Source organism: Ascaphus truei, chromosome 22 (assembly GCF_040206685.1).
Source record: "Ascaphus truei isolate aAscTru1 chromosome 22, aAscTru1.hap1, whole genome shotgun sequence".
NCBI classification, from domain to species: domain Eukaryota; kingdom Metazoa; phylum Chordata; class Amphibia; order Anura; family Ascaphidae; genus Ascaphus; species Ascaphus truei.
Window position 1 is genome coordinate 7,329,929 of NC_134504.1, and position 27,255 is coordinate 7,357,183.

The 27,255-nt window shown below is 44.3% G+C and overlaps 2 protein-coding genes across 2 annotated transcripts in view; both read left to right on the top strand.

The window, feature by feature from the left end:
* The first annotated feature begins 617 nt into the window (after positions 1-617).
* SMIM36 (small integral membrane protein 36) overlaps positions 618-27,255 on the top strand; it is a 44,750-nt gene continuing 18,112 nt past the window's right edge. Inside the window, exon 1 of the mRNA XM_075579850.1 lies at positions 618-1,495. Within this exon, the coding sequence (XP_075435965.1) occupies positions 1,062-1,418 (357 nt within the window). The 5' untranslated portion in view covers positions 618-1,061 and the 3' untranslated portion in view covers positions 1,419-1,495. The remainder of the gene's footprint in view (positions 1,496-27,255) is intronic.
* MMD (monocyte to macrophage differentiation associated) overlaps positions 1,362-27,255 on the top strand; it is a 62,599-nt gene continuing 36,705 nt past the window's right edge. The window contains exon 1 of the mRNA XM_075579846.1: positions 1,362-1,495. Coding sequence (XP_075435961.1) covers positions 1,458-1,495 — 38 coding nt within the window. The 5' untranslated portion in view covers positions 1,362-1,457. The remainder of the gene's footprint in view (positions 1,496-27,255) is intronic.

The following is a 27,255-nucleotide window of genomic DNA, read 5'->3' on the forward strand; positions in this document are numbered from 1 at the left end:
GAGGGTGGGGTGTAATAAAAAGATTTGTATTGTAATGTTTTTTTCCGTATTGCAAAAGGAAGAAATCAGTTAAGTTAAAGTTGCGTGCTAAAAAAATTCCGTGGTAGGTGCGCTATGGGTGTGGGGGGTGGGGCTGCTCCTGCTTTCATTTGTCATGGGCCCCATGATTTCTGTTGGCGGCCCTGCTTGGGGGTCTCGGATTGGTCTGCTTTGTGTGGCTCACGTCACAGTGTGTCCTCCGGCGCCGTCAGTGTCCCTTCCCCCCCCCCCTGTTCTTACTCTACCTGTGTTATTTGTCCACACTTTTAGATTGGCCGCTACTGATGCCTTTGGTGCAGCGTTTATACAGTATCTGGATTGTGTCACAAGACTAGTTCAAGTGATTATATCAGCATACATACCTTTACTATCAAGGTTCTAGAGCACCGATTTGGGGATCAGTTCCCGCACTCAACTACATTGGTTACCAAACGTTTTTTCATTTTTAATATTTAATTTCTCTGAAATAGTTCTACCAAATTATCTGAAAATGTAGTACAAGTTTCAAAATAACAAATGTAATGTTTTGTATCAATAATCAGTTTAACTTTTTTTTTTTATGTACCAGTATATTCTTTCTTCCTAAGTAATGGTCATTTAGCTCAATACTTTGGGCCAAAACATTTGTAGCTTCCAACCACATCATGTTACCCCCATTTCATTAGGTCCCACACTACCAATATTATACCGTCGTATGTATTTATTCCACTGCATGGAGAGAAGAGGAAACAAAAACACTGCCGCCAACAGCCCGGGGTGCACATATCTGTACCTGTACATATCTACACACACATTTATATGCAATATATAAATATACAATCTTTACCATGCACATTAATAGTAGCAATAATAATAATAGCCGTGACAATCCGGCATATCTAATCTGCTTTCAGTGGCAATGTCAGTATGCTTTCTCTTCAATCACTGCAATGCAGCTCCTATGTGGTCTTCAAAGAAGGAGATTAAGTTATTAAACTGAGCAGCTTTAATCATCCAGCCCAGAAACGAGTGGAGAGGATTACATGTATTTTTACCACACAGCCGTTGCATACTGCCTTCCGCGTATAACGCAGAAGCATCATCTTCCGGACCACCGCATTATAATATGGGACGTGATGGACTTCTACTTGGAAATTGACCCTGTGACTTTGAACTTAATCATACTGGTAGCCAGTTATGTCATCTTGCTGTTGGTCTTCCTCGTTTCCTGCGTGCTTTACGATTGCCGGGGGAAAGACCCTAGCAAAGAATATGCTCCTCAGACCGTTCCAGGTGACCGGTCACCCATCCGTTTGGTGGTAATGCAGCAGAGCGCTACTTGGGGGACAGCGTACGAAAACTCAGCTGATCGATTGGAGAAAAGAATTACTGCTGTTTGAAGAGTCGAGTTTTGGAGCCCTCTGCCTGCTTGAACTGGGATGCTCATTTTCAGTTTGCAGGAGACTACATTTGAAAAGTAAGTAGATATGTACTATACACTTGGAAGTTTCTGGGTGTACTGTATATAATGTGGTTCTTGTATCTCAACAACGTATAGTATCTAGATGATTGTTTCTCAACCAGGGTGCGGGAGGGAGTCCTGATGGGCTGCGACCCTCTGCCAAGGGTTCTAAGCCCCCCAGGGGAAAAGCTCAGCTGGGACCTCCCGCGCTACCTGGAGACATAGAGGCTGCAATCCGCCTGGCCTCTATTAGGCCGTACTCTTCATCTCCGGACAGATGCACCCATTGAGCAGCTGACATGTTTGAGGTGTGTGGTAAGGTGGGAGGAAAAAGGAAAAGAGAGAGGGCTTTGTGTGGGGAGGCGAGTGTGAGGGCTTTCTGTGGGGAGGAGTGTGTGAGGGCTTTGTGTGGGGAGGCGAGTGTGAGGGCTTTCTGTGGGGAGGAGTGTGTGAGGGCTTTCTGTGTGGGGATGACAGTGTGAAAGGGACATAATCACAAGCAAATGGGCTAACAATAGGGGCCACAAGAGACTAGGAGTCAATCCAGGTGACGTATAAAGATAGCTGAATGCAAAGTTGACAATAAGGCACTCATTAGTCTAAACTAGTGTGCTGGTGTAAATGTATTCATTGAAACCAGCAGGGGCAAGAGTATAAATCCAATAGGATTCTCATAGAGGGTGTTGAACCTATCCCCCAAAATGGGATGTGGGGATATGCTCAAGACCTATAATTTTGGGATGCATCTCTACTATGACACAGGCTAAAGGGTTTAGACACACTATGGGGCCTATGCTCCAAAAACCTGTCATTAAGAGGACGTATAGTCCTCCTAATATATTGCATTCCACATGTACAAAATAACATGTAAATGATGTGTAGTTAAACATTCAATGTGTCCTTTAACTGAATGGTGCCCTTTGAGAGTGAAGTAAAGTTACTTTCTAGGTTAAGTTGTTGGCACATAATGCACCGAGTTTTTTTTTTTGCATTTGAAGTTGCCAGAATTAGGGGAGACTGATGGTGTAGTAGTAGATCCCCTCATGCCCCTCTGTTTATTTGGAGCTGAGGTCTTTAATATTAGTAGCTTTCTTAAATACTATCAGGGCTGTAATGGGCAGCTCCCCTAACAGGTTGGGGTCACCCCGGAGAACCCTTCAATGCTTATTGTGGCTCTTGGTGATTTTTGTCTACGGATAAATGATATTAAGCAATACATTTCGGAGGGCCAAAAGAAGATTTGGTTAGTGGATCTCTATTAGAAGATATAGTTGGTGGTTGAATCAAACTGGTGTTATGTTTAACTTTAGACTGGACGAGTCTATCCAAAGCCTTAACTGATGGGTGCATTCATTATATCAGTATAGTCAAAGCCTTTTGCCAAAAATCTGTTGACTAAAATTTGGGACTGCTGATCAAAATCAGTTTCCACAGAGCACTTTCTCTTCAACCTGCTAAACTGGCTTAGGGGGGGTGTTTCTAAGTGATTTTTTTTATGATGACGGCTTTTTCGCATGCAGGTAACTGTTGGTTGAGACTTCCTTAAAGTGTACGTTAGTTGGGATGTTTAGATCCTCATCTACATTATAAAAAAGAATGAGGTCTACAAAAACTATTTGTTCTGTATGAATCAAATAGGTGAATGTAAGACCTAAAACATTACAATTGGACCCATGGGAAGATGACTTGTGGAACTTTGGGTTCTGCATCCCAAAAGAAAATGATGTCGTCTTCGAAACAGCTCTGGTACACGAGTCTCGTCCCCATCTTCGGGTTTGCCCAGATGGAATTTAGCTCCCACAACCCCATAAAGAGGTTAGCATACATGAGCATACATCTTTCCATATTAGGCCAGGGAAGCGCAGACTTTTTGAGCCCCGCCCCCCCCTGCCAGTGCAGTAGTATTCTCAGATCGCCAGACGTAAGTATCTGCAAGATATCGGCATCCGTGATGGTGTGGGTCCCCAGGTCACACTTACGTCTGGCGATCTGAGACTACTACTGCACTTTATATCTCAATGGGGGATAAGTGTATCTTCTCTTCTCCCCACTGCAATTTTTGATGGACTTTATATGCTGTTCGTTTGCTTAGATTTCTTGTGATTTCTGGATGCAACTGGACATTTATTCATTTCAATTTGAGGATCGTGTGATATTTAGGTTTTTTTGGTGCATCCTGCAGAACGGACAATATCCATCTTGTCATATCTCTCCCAGCTATCTGCACATTTTGCACTGTGGTGGGCCAATTACATTTCTGTGATTTTCATCTTGCAGCATGTGTGGTATATGTGTGAGTGATATCAGTGTATTGATTAGTGTGCCCCTTAGGTCATTCGTTACAAGTGTGACCGGCCGGTCTTGATGATCTAGGGAATTAGTTTCCCTGGGATCTCACCTGGCACTCTCATTGCATCAGCTTGATATATGTGTTTAGGTTTAGACCTTCTGCTTTGGCCATGGGGTATGTGTGCTCACTTTGTCTATTTCAGGGTTCTGCTTTGTGTTTTTAATTATGTTTTAGTTTGTTATAATTGATGACATTAAAGTAAACAAATTTTTCTTGAGGATATTTTGAGTGCTCATCTGAGACTTCTTGTGTCTTTTTTGTGATTATATAGATATCTATCTCTATCTATCTCCATCTATCACTATCTATATCTATATCGAGATGGATATGTATCTATAGATGTATCTGTATGTATCTGTATCTAGATGTATCTGTATCTAGATGTATCTATATCTAGTAGTGAAAAAGTTCAGTCCGCGCTCTGGCTCTTTAAACCTGGAATGTTGATTCCTCTCTGTTCTTTTGCTGCTCTTGTGTTCTGAGGTGTCTTCCCCCACCTCCAAAAGTGGACTCCACCGGAAGACTCCGACGGGGATACCAAATGTCAACAGGAAAGATAAACACAATAGCGCACCAAGATGAGAGATATAAAATGTATTACCAATAAATAATAATAGTAATCACTTACATGGATAAAATTTTTAATAATCCCCGATCGTAACGATGACTGCAGTGGTGGGGCGTCACATAAGGTATGCAGGGGCAATCACAGTCCTTAGAGGTCAGTCCCGCGCGCTGGGGCTGTCTCTGTTGTGCTTCCTATCATCCACGTGTATGAGCGTGGTGAGAAGCGTAGGCGAAGAAGTTTACTTTGGTAGACGAAACGCGCCGCGACTATTGTGGCTGGCTGTAATGTAAGCTACTGCTAGTACACACTCAAGTGTATCGTTTCTGATTGTTTCCGATCGTTTTTCAAACGTGACCAAAACGGACAGGCATCCTAAGGACACCTGCAGGGGGCTTCGATTCCTGCGCATGCGCGCTACGCTTCTCACCACGCTCATACACGTGGATGATAGGAAGCACAACAGAGACAGCCCCAGCGCGCGGGACTGACCTCTAAGGACTGTGATTGCCCCTGCATACCTTATGTGACGCCCCACCACTGCAGTCATCGTTACGATCGGGGATTATTAAAGATTTTATCCATGTAAGTGATTACTATTATTATTTATTGGTAATACATTTTATATCTCTCATCTTGGTGCGCTTTTGTGTTTATCTTTCCTGTATCTATATCTAGATCTATCTATATTGCACCTTTAAAGGCTAGAGAAAAATAAAGTGCAATTTCTAAAAGGACACACACACACACATATACGCACACATGCACACATACACTCAAACACAGATACACACACACACATGCATATACATATGCACACATACATACACACATAAACAGATATACACACACAAACACACACATACAAACACTTTTAAATATACCATAATAACGAAATATACATTTGTCTCAAAGTAAACAAGCAAACAAAATAGACACCAATTGTTTCAGAAATAAAACAGTGATATTGTTAAAAAAAAAAAAAAAAAAAAAAGTTGATGGATTAATAATAAAAAAAAAAATTATTTTCCACGTGAGACAGTACATGATGTCCTTATTAATACCAACCACATGAGACAACCAAATAATGTAAGATGTACTAAATATTACATTCTTTCATTAAGAGTAGGCATTCTATTAAACTTCCAATAAAACAAAACAATTTATAAACAAATGATACAAAAAAAACAATGTACATACTTTTTGGGCGGATACTTACATGAGCTAACCAACGCATGTCAACGCATTTTAGGAGATTGATTTGATTATTTACAGCCAGTTGTATTTCTAATTATTTGATTATAGTAGGCGGAAAGATTTAAATGACTCATCTCTTGTCTATTTGTAAATTAGTCTAAGATGCACCACCCTCCCTACCTTTGCTGTCTTGCTATTAATTGATATAGCCATATAATACACGGGAGAATTAACCCTGTGGGGTTTTTTCCTCCGAGTGTCTGTGTGTATAACATATTTATAAAGTCACCATGGATACTCAGACAGAGAAACTGTTTAGACCAGCATGAGACATGCTGCCTGTGGCATGTTACCTGATAATGATCTATCAGGATGATACTTTGTAACAACCTTTGTCCTGTGCCTCAGACACCAAAACATGCAGATGTAGCAAAACTTAGGCTACTCTTACAGTGCAGGCGGCGACGACGCGACCATGTGACGTCAGCCGTCGCCGTTGTAATAGCGATTCCTGCACTATGGTGCAGGAGACAAGAGATGGCGACCGGGGGCGTGGCCGTGAGCGGGGCGCATTCATTGGCTTAACCGCTCGCGTGGCGATCGCCGAAAAAATCAAAATCCTTTGACTATCGGTGATCGCGACCGCTCAAATTGTTTTTTTTTTTCCCCCCCACCGGCTTCGTATATTCATGTTTTGTGTTCTTACAAACTATACTAACCAATAACCAGTAGGGTTTTGTATTGAAACAAAGGTTTAGAATGACAGTGGGACTACACCTGTAATCTTGCCTGGTTTTAGCTATTCTCCTGCAGTACCATGTCTTGGCGTCAGCTTAATGCTCTGCAGAGGGGAGCAAATGGATTTTGATGCTTTGCCAATGTTCTAATTACCCAGGCAGCTGTGGGAGTCGCAGGCTGCGTTGCGCTTGGCGACCCTGTTCAAATGGACCGGTTTACAATTAGGTTTTAAGGCTCTTAATCTGGAATCTTAACAGGGGTGACGTGAGGGGGCACGTGTTTTGCAGGAGACTGGGAGGTAACCAGGCTGAAATGAGCGTCCTAATAGGCAGACTACGCAGCACCCCCCTCTACTTCTTACGTTTATATCGGTGCTGCTAGGGAATTATAGCACTTATAGGGGGATTATAGAATCCGGGACAAAAAAAAGTATTTATAAAACAAATGACATCACTTAAAAATAAATATTATTCAAGTTGAGTGCTAGATGCACTGCTGCATTTATTCCCTCACCTGCTGTCTCAGTACATTTCCCAACCATCATACCACTTAGATTGCAAGCTCTACGGGGCAGGGATTTCCTTACCTGTTGTCTGACTTTGTTATTCTCGTATTATAATTCCCTGTACTGTATTGTCATTGTGAAGCACTGAGTACACTGTATATAAAGATATGCATACGTTATTTATAATGGTATTTGTATAGCGGCCCCATTGATGCTGTATTATTGATTTTATTTCAATTTCTTAACACAACACAAACTCCCGAGTGTCGCAGAATGACGCTTTGGTTTGTATGAATAAATCGTTTCATTCGCGTTGACCGATTATATTGAAAATGTTTCCTCTTTCATTCGATCTTAACCAAGACTTGAAATCCATTACACCTAAATAAAAGGAAAACAGCGTTAACACAGAGAGTTGTGATGCTGGTAACAGTGGGGTTAACACATGCTACCAAATATGTGTTTGCAGCTCATGCATGGGCTATATAAATATATCTATATATAGATATATATATATAAATTAGGCTTTATGTAACTTGGCACATCACGTGAGCCAGTGACATTGAGTATTGTGCAACATTCAGCATCCTGTTGGGTAACTATTTCTATGTAAAAGGAAAGATTACTTGACCGCGAAGAAAGTGACGATTGTTTTTAAGTGGAGAAGCACATTCAGACATATTTCCTCTTAACCGCTTTGTGTCCACGGAAGGTAACCAGATGTATTCTGTGTAATTGCATTGCATGTCTTTATTTATATAGCGCCAAAGTGTACTCAGCGCTTCACAAAGAATACAGCACAGGAAATTATAATAATACCAATAAGCACAGCAAAATCAGACAATAGGAAAGGAAATCCCGTGACGTTGACGCAGCTCCGCGCTGATTGCATGTTTTCAGCCGACAGCGCTCTGAAAAACAGCTTGGCTGTCGGCTGAAAAATCCAGCGCCTCAGCACGCCTGCGGACGCTTGCGTGAGCCCCCTCTAAAGACATCCTCATGGAGGATGCAGGGGCTCAGCGCGGAGCGTCCGCACGGCTCAGCGCGGCCTCCCCTGCTATCGACTCGGCCTTAGGAGCTGCAGTCTCCTCAATCTTCCTTTCACTTCTCTGCCATTGAGGCTGCTCAGTTTTCAGATGTTTTTTTCCGTTTGTCACTATGTATAAACCACTGTAAACATTTGCCCACTGTCACATTTTGTGTTTACTATGTAACACTCTCTGATTGCTAACAGAGGTTTGTGAGCACAGTTGTAAGTCTCCAGTATTTTAACTATCAATATTAAAAGTTAATTTTTATTATTAAATAATGCTATTGTCCGGCATGCCCTATCTAAGGATCTCTTTTGGGGGCTTTTCCCATCTAATTGTCTGTATATTAAGTTAGACATCAACAGCGTCTGGCTGGGACTGGCACACATTTCTGGCGGCACCAGCCCTGTTTTTTTCTCTGCAGTCACTGCCGGGGGTCCAGGAGTAGAGAGGGTGGGAAGACGAGGTCAGGGGTCAGAGAAGGCAGGAGCCCGGGTACAAGCTAAGGTCAAAGGTAGAAGAGATCAAGGCAGAATGCAAAGAGACGCAGCATGGCAGCAGGATGCTCGAGGCGAGCACTTTGAAACATAAACAGAAGTTTATGCTCAGCCAATTTGCCTAAGGGCCGGCTGAGCATATAAAGAACAGAGAGCCAATGGGAAGGCTGCAGGCAATGAGTCATCACAGAGTACACAGGACTGTGTACTGATAGGCCGGGGCGGAGTGAATCGCAGCTCTGGAGTAATTCATGTTGTTAACCCCTCTAGTGCCGCTGGTAATGCGACGTCGGTGTATAGTGGAGACAGGAACGTCCACCGTTGTGGCGCGGGGGGATGGAGCTTAGGTCCGGTTCCCGGCAGGAGTACCGCGGTGCTTGCGCGCAGCGCACACACGCGAGGGGCGTCACGGGATGCGTGGTCCAATCCTCACAGCCACCCTCTGGTACCCTGAACTTTGGGTATCCGCTGTTACCAGAGCTCTCGGGAGTAGGCCCAACCCTACACTAGCCCGTAATGCTACCCCAGGCACAGGTCACACTAGCCAGACCTGTACTGTCTCTGTACGTTCTTCCTACTTACCACTTAGACTGTAAGCTCTTCGGGGCAGGGACTCCTTTTCCTAATGTTACTTTTATGTCTGAAGAACTTATTCCCATTATATGTTATATTATTATGTCACGTGTGTGACGGCTGTGACGCGCTATACAAATAAAGATATACATACATAGATGGCGCTATATAAATAAAGATATACATACATAGATGGCGCTATATAAATAAAGATATACATACATAGATGGCGCTATATAAATAAAGATATACATACATAGATGGCGCTATATAAATAAAGATATACATACAGGGATGGCGCTATATAAATAAAGATATACATACAGGGATGGCGCTATATAAATAAAGATATACATACAGGGATGGCGCTATATAAATAAAGATATACATAAATAGATGGCCCATAGGCACAGATACACAAAGCTCAGTTAAATTAGGGCTCAAAACATGAGGTTACCTAAAACAGAAACAGACGTTATTGTGGCCACAACGCTAATTATGCGCAAAAACAATGCCCGAACTATATCACATTCGCATTGACTTAACGTCACGTTATTGTAGCATATCGTTGTGTTAAGTATTGTATTGTATGTCTTTATTTATATAGCGCCATAAATGTACATAGCGCTTCACAGTAGTAATACATGTCATATAAATAACAAATATAAATAACAGATCATGGGAATAAGTGCTTCAGACATACTGTATAAGTAACATTAAGGAAGGAGTCCCTGCTCCGAGGAGCTTACAATCTAATAGGTAGGGAGAACGTACAGAGACAGTAGGAGGGAATACTAGTAAGTGCGTCTGCAGGGGGCCAAGCTTTATGTGTCATGTGTCCATGATTATCCAGTGCTACTCATATGCTTCTTTAAGCAGATGTGTCTTAAGGTGGGTCTTAAAGGTGGATAGCGAGGGGGCTAGTCGGGTATTGAGGGGAAGGGCATTCCAGAGGTGTGGGGCAGAAACTGAGAAAGGTTTAAGGCGGGAGAGAGCTTTAGATATAAAGGGGGTAGAAAGAAGACATCCTTGAGAAGAACGCAAGAGTCGTGATGGTGCATAGCGAGAAATTAGGGCTGAGATGTAAGGAGGGGCAGAAGAATGTAAAGCTTTAAAAGTGAGCAGGAGAATTGAGTGTGAGATGCGGGATTTAATCGGAAGCCAGGAGAGGGATTTCAGGAGGGGAGATGCGGAGACAGATTTAGGAAAGAGTAGAGTGATTCTGGCAGCAGTGTTTAGGATAGATTGTAGGGGAGACAGGTGAGAGGTAGGAAGGCCGGACAGCAGGAGGTTGCAGTAATCGAGACGTGAGAGAATGAGGGCCTGAGTCAGAGTTTTAGCAGTTGAGTAACAGAGGAAAGGGCGTATCTTTGTGATATTGCGGAGGAAAAAGCGACAAGTTTTAGAAACGTTTTGAATATGAGAGGAGAATGAGAGAGAGGAATCAAGTGTGACCCCTAGGCAGCGTGCTTGGCTACTGGGGGAATGATCGAATTTCCAACAGCAATGTGGAAGGAGGTAGTAGGGCCAGGTTTGGGAGGAAGTATAAGGAGCTCTGTTTTTGCCATGTTAAGTTTCAGTCGGCGGATGGCCATCCAGGATGATATTCCAGAGAGGCATTCAGAAACTTTGGTCTGTATAGCAGGTGTAAGGTCAGGGGTTGAAAGGTAAATTTGTGTGTCGTCAGCATAGAGGTGATATTTAAACCCAAAATATGTGATTAGGTCACCTAGAGAGAGTGTGTAGAGCGAAAAGAGAAGGGGTCCCAGGACCGAGCCCTGGGGTACCCCCACAGAGAGATCAATAGAGGAGGAGGAGGTGTTAGCAAAAGAGACACTGAAGGTACGATGGGAGAGGTAAGAGGAGATCCAGGATAAAGCTTTGTTCCGAATACCAAGAGTATGGAGAATGTGAAGGAGAAGAGGCTGGTCCACGGTGTCGAATGCTGCAGAGAGGTCGAGTAATATGAGCAGAGTGTAATAACCTCTGTCTTTGGCAGCGTGGAGGTCGTCAGTTATTTTAGTGAGGGCTGTTTCAGTAGAGTGAGCAGTGCGGAAGCCAGATTGAAGAGGGTCTAGGACAGAATAGGTGTTGAGAAAATGGAGTAATCGAGAGAATACAAGACGTTCAAGGAGTTTGGAGGCAAAAGGCAGGAGGGAGACAGGTCGATAGTTAGAAGGGCAGGTAGGGTCAAGCTTGCTGTTTTTGAGTAATGGTATAACGGTTGCATGCTTGAAGGATGAAGGAAAGGTACCATAGTAGAGGGAAGAGTTAAAGATCTGTGTGAGCATAGGGATTATAGAAGGAGCAAGAGGTTTTAGGAGATGGGAGGGAATGGGATCAAGAGGGCAAGTGGTAGAGGGAGAAGAGGAGATCAGCAGCGATACATCCTCCTCCGAGATAGCAGAAAAAGAGTCAAGAAAGGCAGGAGGAGTGCGTCTTTACCTCAAATTGAGAGAGAAGAGAGAAAAATGACGCCTGGATATAACGATATGTTCGTTAAATCCTAACGGTGGAGTTATACCCATCCTGACACTGCCAAACACCCAGTTTCAGGCACTGGAGTAGCGCTAAGTTTTGTTACTGTATGACTCATCTAACGTTGCATTAACTGCCCACGTTAACCTTAAAGCTGCCATTCAAGCTGCCGTTTTTTTTTTAAATATATATTTTTTCCATTTAATATGTGCATCAATACTATCTGCACACTGACAAGAGACTAACTAAGTTGCAGATCGATCCGTTTTGCGGTGATCAATCACTTTGCTCAGGGTTATTGTATTCAGTTATTGCTGCAAAACAGTACCCACAATGCAAAGTGCTGTGTGGAAGATGACGTGGCCAGGCAGTTAATAGGTATAATTGGTGCACTGCTAGAGAGAGGGCGGGGGATCAAGAGCCAGAGCCTGTCTCAGAACAGGAAGGGGGTGTGACTTTGTAAATGGTTTCTATAGAAACAAAAATGCTTGTTACATTAGAATACATTAAAAAGTCAAAAATTTTTTTTTTTTTTAAAACAATAAAAAATAAAACGGTACAAGTATTTCCTCATAGTACAGAGCTGATTTATATATATTTTTTTAAACACACGTGTCGGATATTGCTTGAACTGCAGCTTTAGCGGACTTAGTAGATAGGCAATGTTACGGATTACGACAACGCCTCACTTGCATGTCATTATTAGCAACCTCCGTAACAACGGGACGCCGTAAAGACAGAGGAAGCAGAGCTACACCGGCGCCCCAACTGCAGGCAACACACGGGACGCTGGGAGGCTAAGAGACTTAGGAGCCGGTACCTGGGTGCGCATATACTGCTCAAACAGCGCAATTGTGCGTGCGCTCTTCATATTTTTTTATTTCCTTTCGTTACGTTTTCAAACGTGCTGCGCCATTGGAGGCTTCCTTTGCGCTTTCTCCCAGGTTCCTGTTCATTATTAGGAACGTCTGTTCTTGCTGACGCCGTGCTCTTTGCAGGAGACAACAGGGCGTAAAGTGATGTCATTGTCCTTTGGCGATATGTGGTCAGTCTTCACATGATGCTAAATTAGGTTGATGTCACTGAAGACAAGGTGATGTGGATACTGGCCAGTTGTCTGCTGCAGGGCACATATCCCACCTGTCTCAGTCTGGACAATGAGAAAGGTGATAGCCGGCCACTGAAGAGGACGTGGTACAAACGGGAAAGTTAATTGGGAGATCAATGTTTCGGTCCTTATTTGGACTTTTGTCACAGGGACCGAACCGTTGATCTCGCAATAAACTTTCACGGCTGTGCCTTGTCAGAGGGTCGGCTTTCGCCTTTCTCATCTGAATAGCGCTTTCTGTGGTGCACCTCTGGCCGTTTATAACTGCAGAAATGTGAGTAGAGATGGGCCAATCCGACCAAATCCGTCCCCCCCCCCCCCCCCCCCGGATTTTCGGACTTGGTTTGAATCCGCGTGGATTCATCAAAACCCGCCATTGGATACACTCCGTTGATGTATTTGTAGAATCCAATCCAATCTTAAGACTCCGCCACCGGGTTGATGGAATCCCCAGTTTAGATTCCGCAAATCCGTCCACGGGTGTCGGAGTCCGTGGAGTGTATTGGTAACAACAATAACAACAATCCACAAAACGCGAATCGCCCTTTTTGTGATTGATCTGCGGGAATCCGCGGAGCAAAGGAACCGGACGATCCTCTGCTGATCCAAATGCACCCATCTCTAAATGTGACTGCTCCTTTGAATTCATCGATCTGGACAATAACATATTTTCATGTTTAATGACTTAGCTGAGATATTTTATCATTCAAGCTCTTTATCATCATGACAAGGGCCTGCAATAAATTACATTTCTTCTTTAATGTCATCCTGACGTTTTTTTTTGTTTGTTTGCTGTATTTCAAGAGAATAGATCTTAATACTTTTATTGCCAGAGTACCCTTCAATGAATTGGGTTACTGGATTCCTGTGGCAGGGATGGGGTAACGTTTCCTGTAGTTTAGCACAGCTAATAACATACCACGTCCGTGGTCCTTTTCTATCAATACAATTCAGTATACCGTAGGGTACAATTCAATATTTATACATGCTGCTTCGAAAAATGATGCGCAAAACGTCAGTCAAATGGGAGTCAATTTTATGAAGACTGGTTTAGGCTGCGGGTGTGTTAGACGCAAAGCAATAATCTTAAATGTAGTTCATTCTCAGGTGGTGAGAACATTGATAGATAAGATATTGGGAAATAAAGTTATTCAGAGAATCAAACCAAGTGCTGACACACCAAAGTCAATAAAATCCAGATGTTCTCACCCTCTAAATGCAGTATAAGGAAGTAAAACGGGGGCTATGTGTTACAGTTTCTGCAAGTGTTGGGCAACAATAGAACAATGAAACTGCACAAAATGTACCCAGGCAAAAAAATCCTCCAGTCTCCTGGTGGCGCGGGCACCAGTTTCAGCTGCGACCTGTGGCCTGCGGTTGCGCGTCGGGAGAAGAGAGCAGGAGATCGCGACGGGAGGGGGGTAGGTGACCGGGGCACGGCCATGACGTCACCCACATTGACTGAACCGCTGCCGTGACGTGGGAAATGCTCGGCCGCCGCGCCCAAAGGCCAAAATCTTGTCTTTCTGCAGGTGCGCGGCAGTGAGTGGGGCCGGCCCCATAGAGGGCCGTATCTTGTTCGTGCCACGCACGCCATAGCGCGCACAGCCGCGAGCAGTGGGGACGACGCCTAAGAGATAATGGGGGTAAAGCTGGGTTGCAGACCTGTCTCAGTCATGTGAATGAGCTCACACGTGATATTTCCAGTTGCTGCATGCTCTACGGTGGAGGGTTTTTGTCACTTTTTACCCACCACAACTTTTTTTTTAATGTGTGGTTGAAACAGCGCAAATGATGCGCGGAAGCCAATCAGGAGGCTAGGGCTCGCCTGCATTGACCAATCAGGGCTGGAGGTGGGGCGGAGCAAGGTAAAGGGCAAAATCCGAATGGGCCAATGGGAGCAGCACCTAACAGCGGGAGCTCAGTAGCGGGTTCCAGGATGTCTGGGGGAATGGGCCAATGCTCTGCTTCCCGGGGCGGAGGACCCCATGGCCAGATCTCCGCCCCCTGCCACTCTCCCTCGGTTCCCTGTACCTCTCGTCCCTCTCCTGTCCCAGCGCTAGCCAGTTCTCCGGACACGCGGCCAGCACACATGGTTTACCTGCCCTGCATGTCCAGACACCGTGGCTATGCTTAGCAGTGTGCACTATTTCTATGGGTATTCTTGGGTTCCTTTTTGTTAACACACAGGAATAAAAGGATTTACATTCACAGGGTATGCAAGGGGTTACATATAAACAGGGCAGCTCCGTGACCTGGTGGCAATGATAAGTCCAGGGAAGTGACGGGTAGGGACCAGGCTTAACCTTTATTATGCTGGTCCCCAGGCCTCTTTCTGTCACAAAGACACAGTAGCTTTGTGTCATGAGCCAGCTGATTGTCTGGGCTGTAATTAGTACGCTGCAATTATGCTGCACGGAGTGATAATAGCACTGCCACCCCCCGGGGGGGAATTTCTTTTCCCTATTGTCAGTGTGTGTCATCAGCACGAGCACAAATTACAGCAAATACATGAATTCCCCTGGAGCTTGGAGACACCAATGTAATCTTATTAAGGCATCAGACGGCTGAAAAATAACCTGCCAGAGCTGTACACCTACATAACAGGGTGGATTAAAGGAAGATGCACACGTAAAAACATATTATCTGCACTACTGTACTGTAGCTCATTCCTAGTGATGAGTAAAAGGATAAGAGATGTCCCACAGAATATACCACCCCTGAGGAAGGGCTACTGTACCTTTACAGGGACTGCCCTGTAAATTGCATTGTGTCATTTTGAGAGGGGTACAAGAGTAAAATTCATTGGCCCGTGTCTACGAAATGGTAATATACCCCAGATGCTATTGCATGTCCTATTTCTTTGTTGTATGCCTACTCCTACTGTTAAATGCTTATCTTGTGCATATTTATTCACAAGAACTCAAACAAAGACTGGGAACGGTGCCATAGGTACATATTAACAATAATGTCACCACGAATATTTAACTTCTATAATAATCTTCTATAAACAAAAATAGTACGAGCAGATTTAGTCCGAAACGATAAGTTGCCTTCTGCGTTGGTGTCGAGCCAAGTGACTTAAACCCGTGTCAACATCAATAGGGCAGCCCCAGATTACTGAAGTTCAGTAGGGAACGTACACTGCCAGAGGGATCGCTCTTAATCTATAAAACCTCCACAAGTTACAGAAAACACATTAACGTTTATGATCAGAACAATAGACTTGCAGTTTTTGCATAACCAAAGCAGATAGCTACTGTACAGCTAATGATTACTATATAAGGCATGAAATGTTTGAAGAGTGGTGTATTAGGAAAAAGGGTTTTGCATACACAACATTGTATCTGCTTCTTCTCTGCCAAGGCCACCTGCCCTCTTTGTGATCTCCCTGTGCCTTCCCAGAACATACTGTACAGTATTTTCAAATAAATGTGTTCTGTACGGGCATTAATGTATCTTGCCTGGTAAAAAAAAGAATCAGTGCTACCGTATTATAATTTTCACTTAAAAAGATAGTAATTGTCTGTTCATGTTACTCAATGAGATATTATATATACAGTAGCAATATATCAATTCAAACGTCATTTACAAAACACATAGGTTTAACCCCATTGGAGATGTGCAACATTTTTGCACGACGTCGGAAAATCAGCCCTTATTGTGTCATTAAAAAGCTGCGGCTGAATCGGGGCTCGCAAGCGAGTCACCAAACATTAAATTATTGTGCATTACGACTGTGTTTAATTATGCCACTTTCCAACATTCTCTAAAATCGGCAGATTTGCTTAAAGGCTGAGACTGTAAATATGTCGCACTCACCATGTTTCACTCACTGCTGTCGCTATTTTTCGGAAAGCTTGTGGAATTGCGATATTATTCGCCATTGTTCGCTCTTCGAGACTTGCCGAAATGTTTGGCAAGAAATTTAAATTTGTAAAAAACAAACAAAAAAAAAACGCTTACAACTTAACAAATACTGCACATTTTGGAGCGTTTTGCTCATCTCTAATTCCCAATATGGAACATAGCCACTGTTTGTTATTGTCTTTACTTGCATTAAGTGTTTTTAGAACCCTCTGGAATTTACCTCTCATTCGGCACACCCGAAATCTGTCCCTGTACATTACCCCTACATGAGTGCACTTATCCTACAACTTTGTTATTCCAGCATCTCCAGCCCTCTTCCACCCCATTCCAGCAAAGTCGTTGACATGGTACGGGGTTGACTAGACTACTTGGGATCGCCAGCACCGGTCAGAATGTCGAGGTTAAATAAACAAAAGTTTACTTGGGATGGAACCAAAAGAGAACAGCACAAGCATAACACAGCGATCACTCGGGGAATACGGGTGACTTCTAGCTCGCTCGCTGCAGGTCTCTGCCGAAGCTAGCTTTCCCTGGAGGCCTCCTCAACGTTCCTGTATACCGGTGACTGGGAATGACCGCCCCTTGTCACACAGTTCTCGATACAGTTGGTCACCGTGACCATCCAAGAACAACTGTGGAGCTCTGATCGGCATAAGCTTCTGTACTTTCCCGGCTTCCATTTGAAAACATGGAGAACCGGGTGTCAACCACTCAGAAGCAAGGAGGGTGCTCGGAATGGGTAATCAAGAGAGCGGGTGGAGCCAGTGCCTCAGGACAGCCCCTGATGGGCAAGGGCCTAGGAGGGTGGGACATTAGAATTGACAGATGGAAACCAGGCCAACGGGGCTAGGACCCAAACAGCGGTCTCCGAATTCAGTTCCATACCTCCCGCACGGTTAGACGTCTCAGTGCCGGGAGAGAACAAAGCTCCGGCATTGGAGTGTGTATTCTCTCAGCAGGTGAGTGAGTCTCCCATTGTCCATTAACACTGCACCTGGCCCCACACAAAGGCTAGCCCTCTGACTGATTGTATGCTGGCCACAGCCGTTGTTGCTGGTATACAATGAGTCACACAGATACATTAAGCAGTTCAAGCAATATCCTACATGTGTGTGTTTTTTTTTTTTTTTTTTTAATAAATCAGTTCTGTACTATGAGAAAATACTTGTAGCATTTAATTTTTTTTTTTTAAATGTAAAGACATTTTTAATGTTTCTAATGTAGGAAGCATTTTTGTTTCTATAGAAATTATTTAGAAAGTTCAGCCCCCTACCCTTTCTGATAGGCTCTGGCTCTTGAGTCCCGCCCTCTCTCTCTAGCAGTGCACCAATTGTATCTAGTAACTGCCCAGCCACATGATATTGCTGGACTACATTGCCCACAATGCTGTGCAAGAACTGAATGAAATAACCCTGAGTAAGCGATCGATTACAGGCGAACGGATCGATTGGCAGCTTAGCTAATCACTTGTCAGTGTATTGATGCACATATGGAATGGAATTTTTTTTTCAAACGGCAGCTTGAACTGCAGCTTTAAACACAGTGAGAGATAAATAATTCCAGTTAGATACTGTGTTACAAAGCTAGGAGGCCATTTTCCAACCCTGAGATGGCACCTTAACCCTGTCAGCGAGTCGCCATCTTGACTGGCACAAGGATCGAGTGGGCTTAACCTTTATTTGGGCATGGCAAGCTGCCCCTGCTCTCATAGTAATGTTTTGGGAGATAACCAAGCAAAATACTATTCGTACAGTACTGTATGTAATTTAATAGCATTCTCATGTTAAATACCTTGGTCATTCCTCAGATCTGTCATGGGTCTGGTTCCCCTGCAGAACATGTTAAAAAACTAATGACCTAAATCAGTGGCGCTCAACTCCAGGCCTTGTGTGCTCATTTGCATGTCATTTCCCAGAATCCCTTGCTGCAGTGGAAGCATTGTATGCTGGGGATAATGGTGAAAGGCAGGTTTGCAGATCTGCCTAAGACATGTGAATGTGCTCACAAGTGATCTGTGTGTGTGTATATATATATATATATATATATGTATGTATGTATATATATGTGTATGTATATATATGTATATATATATATATATATATATATATATATATATATATATATATAAACACTAGTGTGTGTCTATTTATCACAATGTGGCACCCACAAACCTTGGGCAAATGTATCCAGGGTAAGCAGTCCTATTGTCACCAGTGGAATTTTCTTCTTCGATAAATCTCACGCATTATTTTTGTACTGGGTTTTAACCGAGTTCTGCAGCTGGGATTCCGCCACAAATGCTCCCATGGTGTTTTTCTTTGACATTTTTTACGATGTTCTTGTGGTGCATCAGCGTTCAATATTTGCCATATTCGTGGAAGTGCCTGAAACGCCTTGCGTATCTCTGCTCTCCTAGAATATGATATGTTCTTTTCAGCAATGATCTCATGATGGGAACAATTATGGGCTCGTGCTGATCTTTATGATAATAAATGTGGAATGTTGCTCGTCATATAAAACTCGTTCGCAACACTGACAACGCTAAAACCACCTGAGGAATGTCCTTGAGTTACCAATAGTCGGTCATAGTTGAAAGATAATTTATAACAGTTTATGGATGTAGGTGAAGTGATTTATTGTTCCCAATATCTAGCATACTAAGTTGATTAGATCAGCTGGTAGCGTGCATGCTTCTGTAAACACCAGTACATCATGGAATCTTTACAATATTCCACACGTTCAAGGTTACAGTGACACATTTAAGGGCAAAGCTCAGAGTACGCAGAAATATACTGAGTTTCATAATGAATGTTTCTTAATCTTTGCCTTTTCGAGGTAAAACATGCTCATTTTATGTACCTGTTGCATATACTTTGCCTGTGATAATATTCACCAATTTGGAGAAATGTCAATGTTGAATAATTAAGTCCTCTGAAAGTGTGATATTATAAAAAAAAACGTGTGTGTTTAAAGAACTAGTGTGACGAACCCCCCCGGACAATTAAGAAAAGGGGGACATGGCGGGAGGGCAAAGTCCCTTTAAAGGATAATCAAATCCCGAGCCAGATAATATTTTATATACAGTATAGCTTCTCGTAAAGCATTTATCCTTTGAGGACTAATGCAGTCACTCTCTGTGGTTGAAAAGGAAATGTATAATTTTAGCCACGTTCTTTCCTGTGTATCTGCCCATCTCTGCTATCAAGGGAGGAATTTACTTATCATCTGTTCATATGCTTGGCATTGCATCATTCTATCTTATCCACTCACCATAATTATACGGCTTGTGTGTGATTAGTATGAAGGATCTTCTTTATAACCTGAACCTAGTTCACAAAGGCTCCTACAGCTGCTTCTGTCTGAATAACCATAACCCAGAATTACGGGCTTACCTTTTCTCAATGTATTTGATTTACTATAGATAGGACTCTGAGCGCGCCACTTTTTGACGCGCGTTTTAATTATAAATACATTTTGTGTTGTGGTTTTGCTGGAACGCGATTGGTTTTGCTCTTATAAAAGAGAAATGGTAAAAAAAATTGTTTCGAAACACTTTCGAACGTTGAACTTTCTACAAAAGTTTGCAGGTTTAAAAAAATAAAATAAGTTTGATCAGTTTTTTTAAAAGAAACTCGAAAAAAAATGAAAACACGGTGTAATATGTCATGTGTTGTTGTTCATCTGAGGTTGTATTTACCTAATTTTAAGACCTGCTAAGGAACGTGTGTGTGTGTGTGTGTGTGTGTGTGTGTGTATGTTGTATTTTTAACCCAGGGGTGCACCAACGTTTCGCCCTGCCTGCTCTCCCTCACCCCCTTGCCCGCACCCCCCTCCTTACCTTGCCTCCGGCGTCAAAGGATGCCACGGGGGTGTGTGTGTGTGTGTCACGTGACGTTACGGTGCCATGGCAACGCAACATCACGCGGACCCCGCGACGTGCCGCCCGAAGCTGCCGCAGACAAGGTAGGGGAAGTTACAGAGGGCTCACGCGATTCACCCCCCCCCCCCCGCATTTAATTTAAATGCCTCGTGGAAGAACGTGGAGCCTCTGTTCACTGAGCCACTCCTTCTCCTAAACAGAGAAGATGCCAAAAAAACAGGTTACAAACAGACCAACGTTATGTTCAGAGAAGAATTGACATTCATGGGGCGATGCATCAACGTAAAGACCGTGCGAGAATACATTTGTTTTGAAGCATTTATGGTTCTTGCAGTGTTTTGCTTGCAAAGAGATATCCGCTCAGACTAGAACCGTCAGCCGATGTGAAAATGTTACCAGAACTAACCCTACAGCTGCTGCTGCTCCTATATGATCCAAATTGGGGACTACATCTTTCAAAAGAAAATGGATATGTGCTTTCAACAATGAGGCTCGCAGCAGTGAAATGTACTCGGGCGTGTGCTTATCGGATCTAAAAGCCTTGCTATATATAGCTAATGAGAGGACAAGCCACAGTTTTCCGCTGCTTCAGGATGTTATTCCTCGTGTGTAGTTTACTTCTGGTTGTGTGCCAGTAACCGGGCAAGGGCAGGTCAGCCGATCTAGGAAGCTGTGTTTGCAAAACAATTATGCCCAGAAATGTCAGCTTTTTGTACAACAATTCACAAAGATGATGCTTCAAAAGGGACCTTGAAGCAGGGTTATCTGCATTTACTGTGCAGCTGTGTTGGTCCTGAAACAAATTGGTCGTAGTTTGTGATATCATTGATAGAGTGCAGAGTTTAAATATCCTTGTAGGTTAGAATTCCATTTAACCTTCTGTCTATTCACATATGTGGGATATAATACAAGTGAACCACAATATATATATATATATATACAGTGTTCGACAAACCTATACATTTGCTCGCCCCGGGCGAGTGGATTTAACCCCCGGGCGAGTAAATATTGGCCCAAGCAGCACACGTTTGGTACTAGGTGGCGAGTAGATTTTTTGTGTGGCGAGTAGATTTTTTGGTGATTTGTCAACCACTGTATATATATATATATATATATATATATATATATATATATATATATATATATATATATATATATATATATATATATATATATATATATATACAAATACAACTGTATGCTCATCTGCATGTCTTAGGCAGGTCTGCAACCCCACCTTTCACCATTATCACCCAGCATACAGCACTTCCACTGCAGCAAGGGATTCTGGGAAATGACATGCAAATGCGCACACAGTGCCACTTTTTGCCTCAAAAAAACATTTTTAACATGGTTCCCTATAGGCTTAAGCTTGCTGCATGGTCACAGCTGTGAGCACAGCCAGGGTTAAGGTGCATACCCAGAAACCACCCACAGACAGCTGTTTCGACCTTATATATATATCAAATGGAAATATTACTGTATGCTCATGTGCATGTCTTAGACAGGTCTGCAACCCTGCTTTTCACCGTTATCACCCAGCACACAGCACTTCCACTGCAGCAAGGGATTCTGGGAAATGACATGCAAATGAGCACCCAGTGTCACCTTTTGCCAGAAGTCCATTTTTACGTGTAACCCTTATAAGCAAATGCTCTGCTGTTCACACAGCTTTTAAGCACAGCATGGGATTAGATGCAAAGCCAGTCAAACCACTCACAGACAGCTGTTTCGACCTTTTGGGTCTCATCAGTGTGAGGCTGGTTGTACTGGCTCTGCAATTTTCAAGGCTGGGTAGGTTTACCATACTTTATATAAGTTATAGTGGGTGTAAAAGGTGACAAAAATCTATATAACTCCACCATATTGCTATATACTATACAGTGGAGGTTTTTTGTTGCCTTTTTCACCCACCATAACTTATATAAAGTATGGTATATATCTATATCTATATTTTTGAAAACATTGTATGTCCCTGTGTCTAGGGGCAATCACATTGGACCTTTGGCCCGTCACTCCGCCTCAGGCCAATGAGATGGCTCCCTTGGCCCACCCGCCCCCGCACACCTATCATTGGCCGGTGTGGTCTAACAGTATATACACACACATACAGTGGCGGCAGAGTTTATTTGAGCTCGGCCGTAGCCGCGGTGTGGGGAAACCGACGGCAAGCCGGCGGCTCGTTTGGGGCTTTCCCTGGTGCGTGCCGTGCGTCACTCTGGCGCCGGCCACACGGTCCAGGGTTCCCCGGCATCCCCGAAGGCTGCAGAGGCAGCAGGGGTAAGGGGGACGCTGCGCGCAGCTTTGCGCAAGCCAGGGGGAGCAGCCAGGGGTACGGGGAAGGGGAGGGGGGCATTTTAATTAAACGCGCGGGAAGGGGAAGATGCGGCAAGATGCGGCTCGCTCGCGGCTCCGTTTTGGCGCCAGCCGGAATAAGCCCCGTTCATAAGGGGCACAAAACGGGCAAATGGTAGAATAAACTGTGTCGGGCCTGTATGTCTCACCCCTCCGGATTGCTCGCCCCCCCAAGGCTCTCATTGGCCGGTGCGCTCTAACCCAGGGGTCCCCAACCCCCGGCCACACTGCTGCTGCTGCCTGAGGTGAGGAATTGCTACTGCTGGAGGGGGGGGGGGGGTGTTTGACCCCGCCCAGCTCCGTTTTTGACCCCTCCCCCAGCTCCGTTTTTGACCCCTCCCCCAGCTCCGTTTTTGACCCCTCCCCCAGCTCCGTTTTTGACCCCCCCCAGCTCCGTTTTTGACCTCTCCCTCAGCTCCGTTTTTGACCCCCCCCCCTCCATACCCCCCTGCCCCTCCTCCCCGCCCCCCTCTCCATACCCCGTGCCCCCCTCCATACCCCCATCCCAGACCCCCCCTCCCCCCCTCCCCCCCTTCATACCCCCCCTCTCCCCCCGACAGACACACTGACACACACAGGGACAGACACACTGACACACACAATGACACACACAGGGACAGACACAATGACACATACAGGGACAGACACACTGACACACACAGGGACAGACACACTGACACACACACAGGCACAGACACAATGACTCACAGGGACAGACACACTGACATACTCAGGGACTGACACATTCAGGGACAAACACACTGACACACACACAGGGACAGGGACACTGACACACACAGGGACACTGACACACAATTACACACACAGGGACAGACACACTGACACACACAATGACACACACAGGGACAGACACACTGACACACACACAGGACAGACACACTGACACACACACAGGGACAGACACACTGACACACACAGGGACAGAAACAATGACACACACAAGGACAGACACAAAGTGACACCCCCCCTTGCCTCCTGTCTCCCCCCGCCCCTGCCTCCCCCCCCCCTCCTGCCTTACCCCCTCCCGCCCCTGCCTTTCACCCCCCTCCCGCCCCTGCCTTTCACCCACCCGCCGCCCGTACTCCCGCCACCTCCTGCCCTCACTCAACAGACACCTGCCGCCTCTCACCCACCTGCCACACTCGACACAAATACGCCGCCTCCCGCCCCTACGCACCGACATCACTGACTAGCCGCCGCACCCACTCACCACCCACCGCCTCCCGCCTCACACCCACCCGCCACATTCACACCCCTACGCACCAACATCACTGAACAGCCGCCGCACGCACTCACCAGAGACCCGCCGCCTCACACCCGATCACACCCTAGCGGGACACACACCTCACATTTTTGCATCACATATGTCACCAAAATATACATTGTACTGTGGTGTGTTTACAATAAACATTTTTAAACAACAACATCGTATTACATTTTCTTCCATGTTTCTTTTCAACTATTTATAAATAATAATACCTATTACGGATTTACATCCTGGGCAACGCCGAGTATATCAGCTAGTGTATATATATAGGTTGCAGACCTGCCTAAGACATGCAGATGAGCATACAGCTATATTTGCATATATATATATATATATATATATATATATATACACACACACACAGGCGAGAAAAAGTTTGTGAACCTCTTAGGATTTTCAAATATTTCAAACCTCAAATATGTTATTAGATTGTAATTAAAGTCCTAATAATAGATAGAGATAACATGATCAAATGACATAAAAATATGATACTTTTTCAACATTTATTTATCCACAAATGCTTCAGCTTTCAATATAAACACTCACATCAATCAAGGCGACAGTGACCTGCAGATCCTTGGATGTTACATACCATCTCTCATTGAGGCTAAAAAGTTCTACCTTTTGACTCGTCTGTCAAAAGAACGTTGTTCCAGAAGTCCTGTGGATCATCTATGTGCTCTTTGGTGAACTTCAGACAGGGAGCAATGGAACACTCACATTAGTCAAGGCGAGAGCGGCCTGCAGATGCTTGGATGTTACTCTTTGCGACTTCCTGGATGATTTGCCGGTTTGTTCTTGGAGAGATTTTGGTAGCACGACCGCTCCTGGGCAGAGTGACTGTGGTCTTGAACTGTCTCCATTTGTCTGTCTGACAGTGGATTGGTGGAGCCCCAAATCCTTAGACATAATTTTGTAACCCTTTCTAGACTGGTGAGTATCAATAACGGCTTTTCTGAGGTCCTCAGAGATTTCTTTGGCATGACGTGTTTCCACCCACCTGTATGGTCACGACCAAACTCACAAAGTGTATGATCTTTATATAAGATGGGGCCGCCCAAACTCAGCCCCGAAGATCTAAAACCAGAGGTTCACTTACTTTTGCACATACCCTGACTCCAAATTACTAATTGTTTGTCTAATTCAGACATCATTTTGTTTCAGAAGACATGGAATTGGTTAATATATAAGTCCTACCGGATATTTTAAGAAAAGACTGGTTTTGATTCAAGAAGGTTATCATGGAAAAAACATGGAATATCCGTAATTATCATTGGGGTTCACAAACATTTTCTCGCCACTGTATATATTTATATAGTTACACATTATAAAGACAGCTCGCAGCTGTGGAAAAGCTTGAATAGTCACGCGTATATTGCTGTGGCATACATTTTAATCGCAAGCTCACTGAGCAGGCACAATGGCCTCTGTCCTCTGAATAAATACAATAAGTTACTGTGACAGGTCCCTACGAGCAGCAGTTTAACCGTTCAGACGCCACTGGCGCCACCATGCTCTTGGGCTGCTGGCACGCACTGCCCGGAGACCGGCTGCGTACCGCCAGCCGAAACGTCGGAATCTCCATGGCAGAAGAAAGCTTCCAGAGATGCAGACCTCCGAAAGAGGTGCAGACCTCCGAAAGAGGTGCCGGTACCTCCTGCAAGTTTAAAGCATCATGCGTCACATGAGCCAATAGGAAGCCACACCGGGTGACCTCACTGCTTCCTATTGCCCCGCAGGACGCAGGAGATTTGAAAAGCGGCCATTACGTGAACCCCAGCTAGTGAGCCAGAGCGGCTACCGGCATCCCCTAGTATCTCCGGAAGCAGGTGGTCCCCAGAGCTGAAATGAATGGGGTTCAGCCCCGGAAACCCCCTGATTTAATCCCAAGCAAGAAAAAAGTTTTTTAACGGCCAACTCAGATCGCCTCTTTAATCACACCAGTAAGAGAGGCGGTCAGCACTGCAGGGTTTATATTCTAAGGCATTTTTTTTTAAAATTCATGTTGACCGTAGGATCTTCAATATTGTCCCTGCAATATCACTCAAAGCACTGAAGAGGTTAAAAGGTGGGCGAGGTGGCTAACAAAAGGCGGAAGCTTCGATGTCATGGAGCAAGTTATGAGTTCCCTGGAGGCTCTGATTAAATAATTACTCTTTAGGGATCCTTGAAAATGTCTATTGCAAAAGGGAAAATGTAAACAAGGACAACGTGAGTGTCAGCCTTACACTGGTGCTATTTACAGTCACGGACACTTAATAGTTTTAATTCATTTTTTAAAAATTTATTTTAAAGATTATGGAGAGCAATTAAAATATTCTTTGCTTGGTGCCATAATAATAATAATGTTCTTGTATAGCGCTGCTAGTTTTCTGTAGCGCCTTACAAAGCCATTTTGCAGACACAGGTCCCTGCCCTCTGGAGCTTACAATCTATTTTTTTGGTGCCTGAGGCACAGAGAGATAAAGTGACTTGCCCAAGGTCTCAAGGAGCAGACACGGGGAATTGAACCAGGCTCCCCTGCTTCACACTCAGTGCCAGTCAGTGTCGTTACTCACTGAGCCGTCTCCTTCTGAAGAAGGAAGGTTTGTAGCCTCGTGAAACGGTGCAGCACGTGAAAAACCAAAGTCATTGCAAAGGGACCCGACCCAATGCAATGTGTTGACGTTTAGCTAGAAGCCACGTAGAAATGTTATTGTCTTTGACGTGGCTGAGGTGGGACTGTTACCCAGTTTCCACGTGGTTTGACGTCAGAAAAGTTACTTTAATAACTGTCCAAAACCATCGTTCAAAGTACAGCTCAACCCCGCTACAACGCGAATCAGCTTATAACGCGATGTACGCGTGGCTCTCAACTTTCGTATTTATGAATACGTTACAGCACGATTATTGGTGTCTTAAATACTTTATTGTACAATGCATACAATTGTACATTATTTCTAACGCGATACGCTTATAGCGCGATGTGATTCTTTGGACCCCAAGCACGCGTTATAAGGGGGTTGAGCTGTAATTGGCAAAAAGACACCGCATTCCATAGTTTATCAATTTCATTGATTTTATTTAAAATATGAAATCACTGTACAAGTTTTATTTGATTCCCTCTGAAATGTGAATAGTGTTTTCTTCACCCAGGACCCCGTTAAATTGATACTGAGGGATGCCAGGTGGCTTCTCCAAAAATACTGGACAAAATGGTGGCAGGTGCGATGTGCTCAAGACACACACACACACACACACACCCCTCTCACCTCCGCTCCATGCTGTTTCCTCCTCTCCTTGGCCCCACCCCCAGGCTCCTGACACCTCCTCCCGATTGGCTGCATTACCCAGAAGCAGG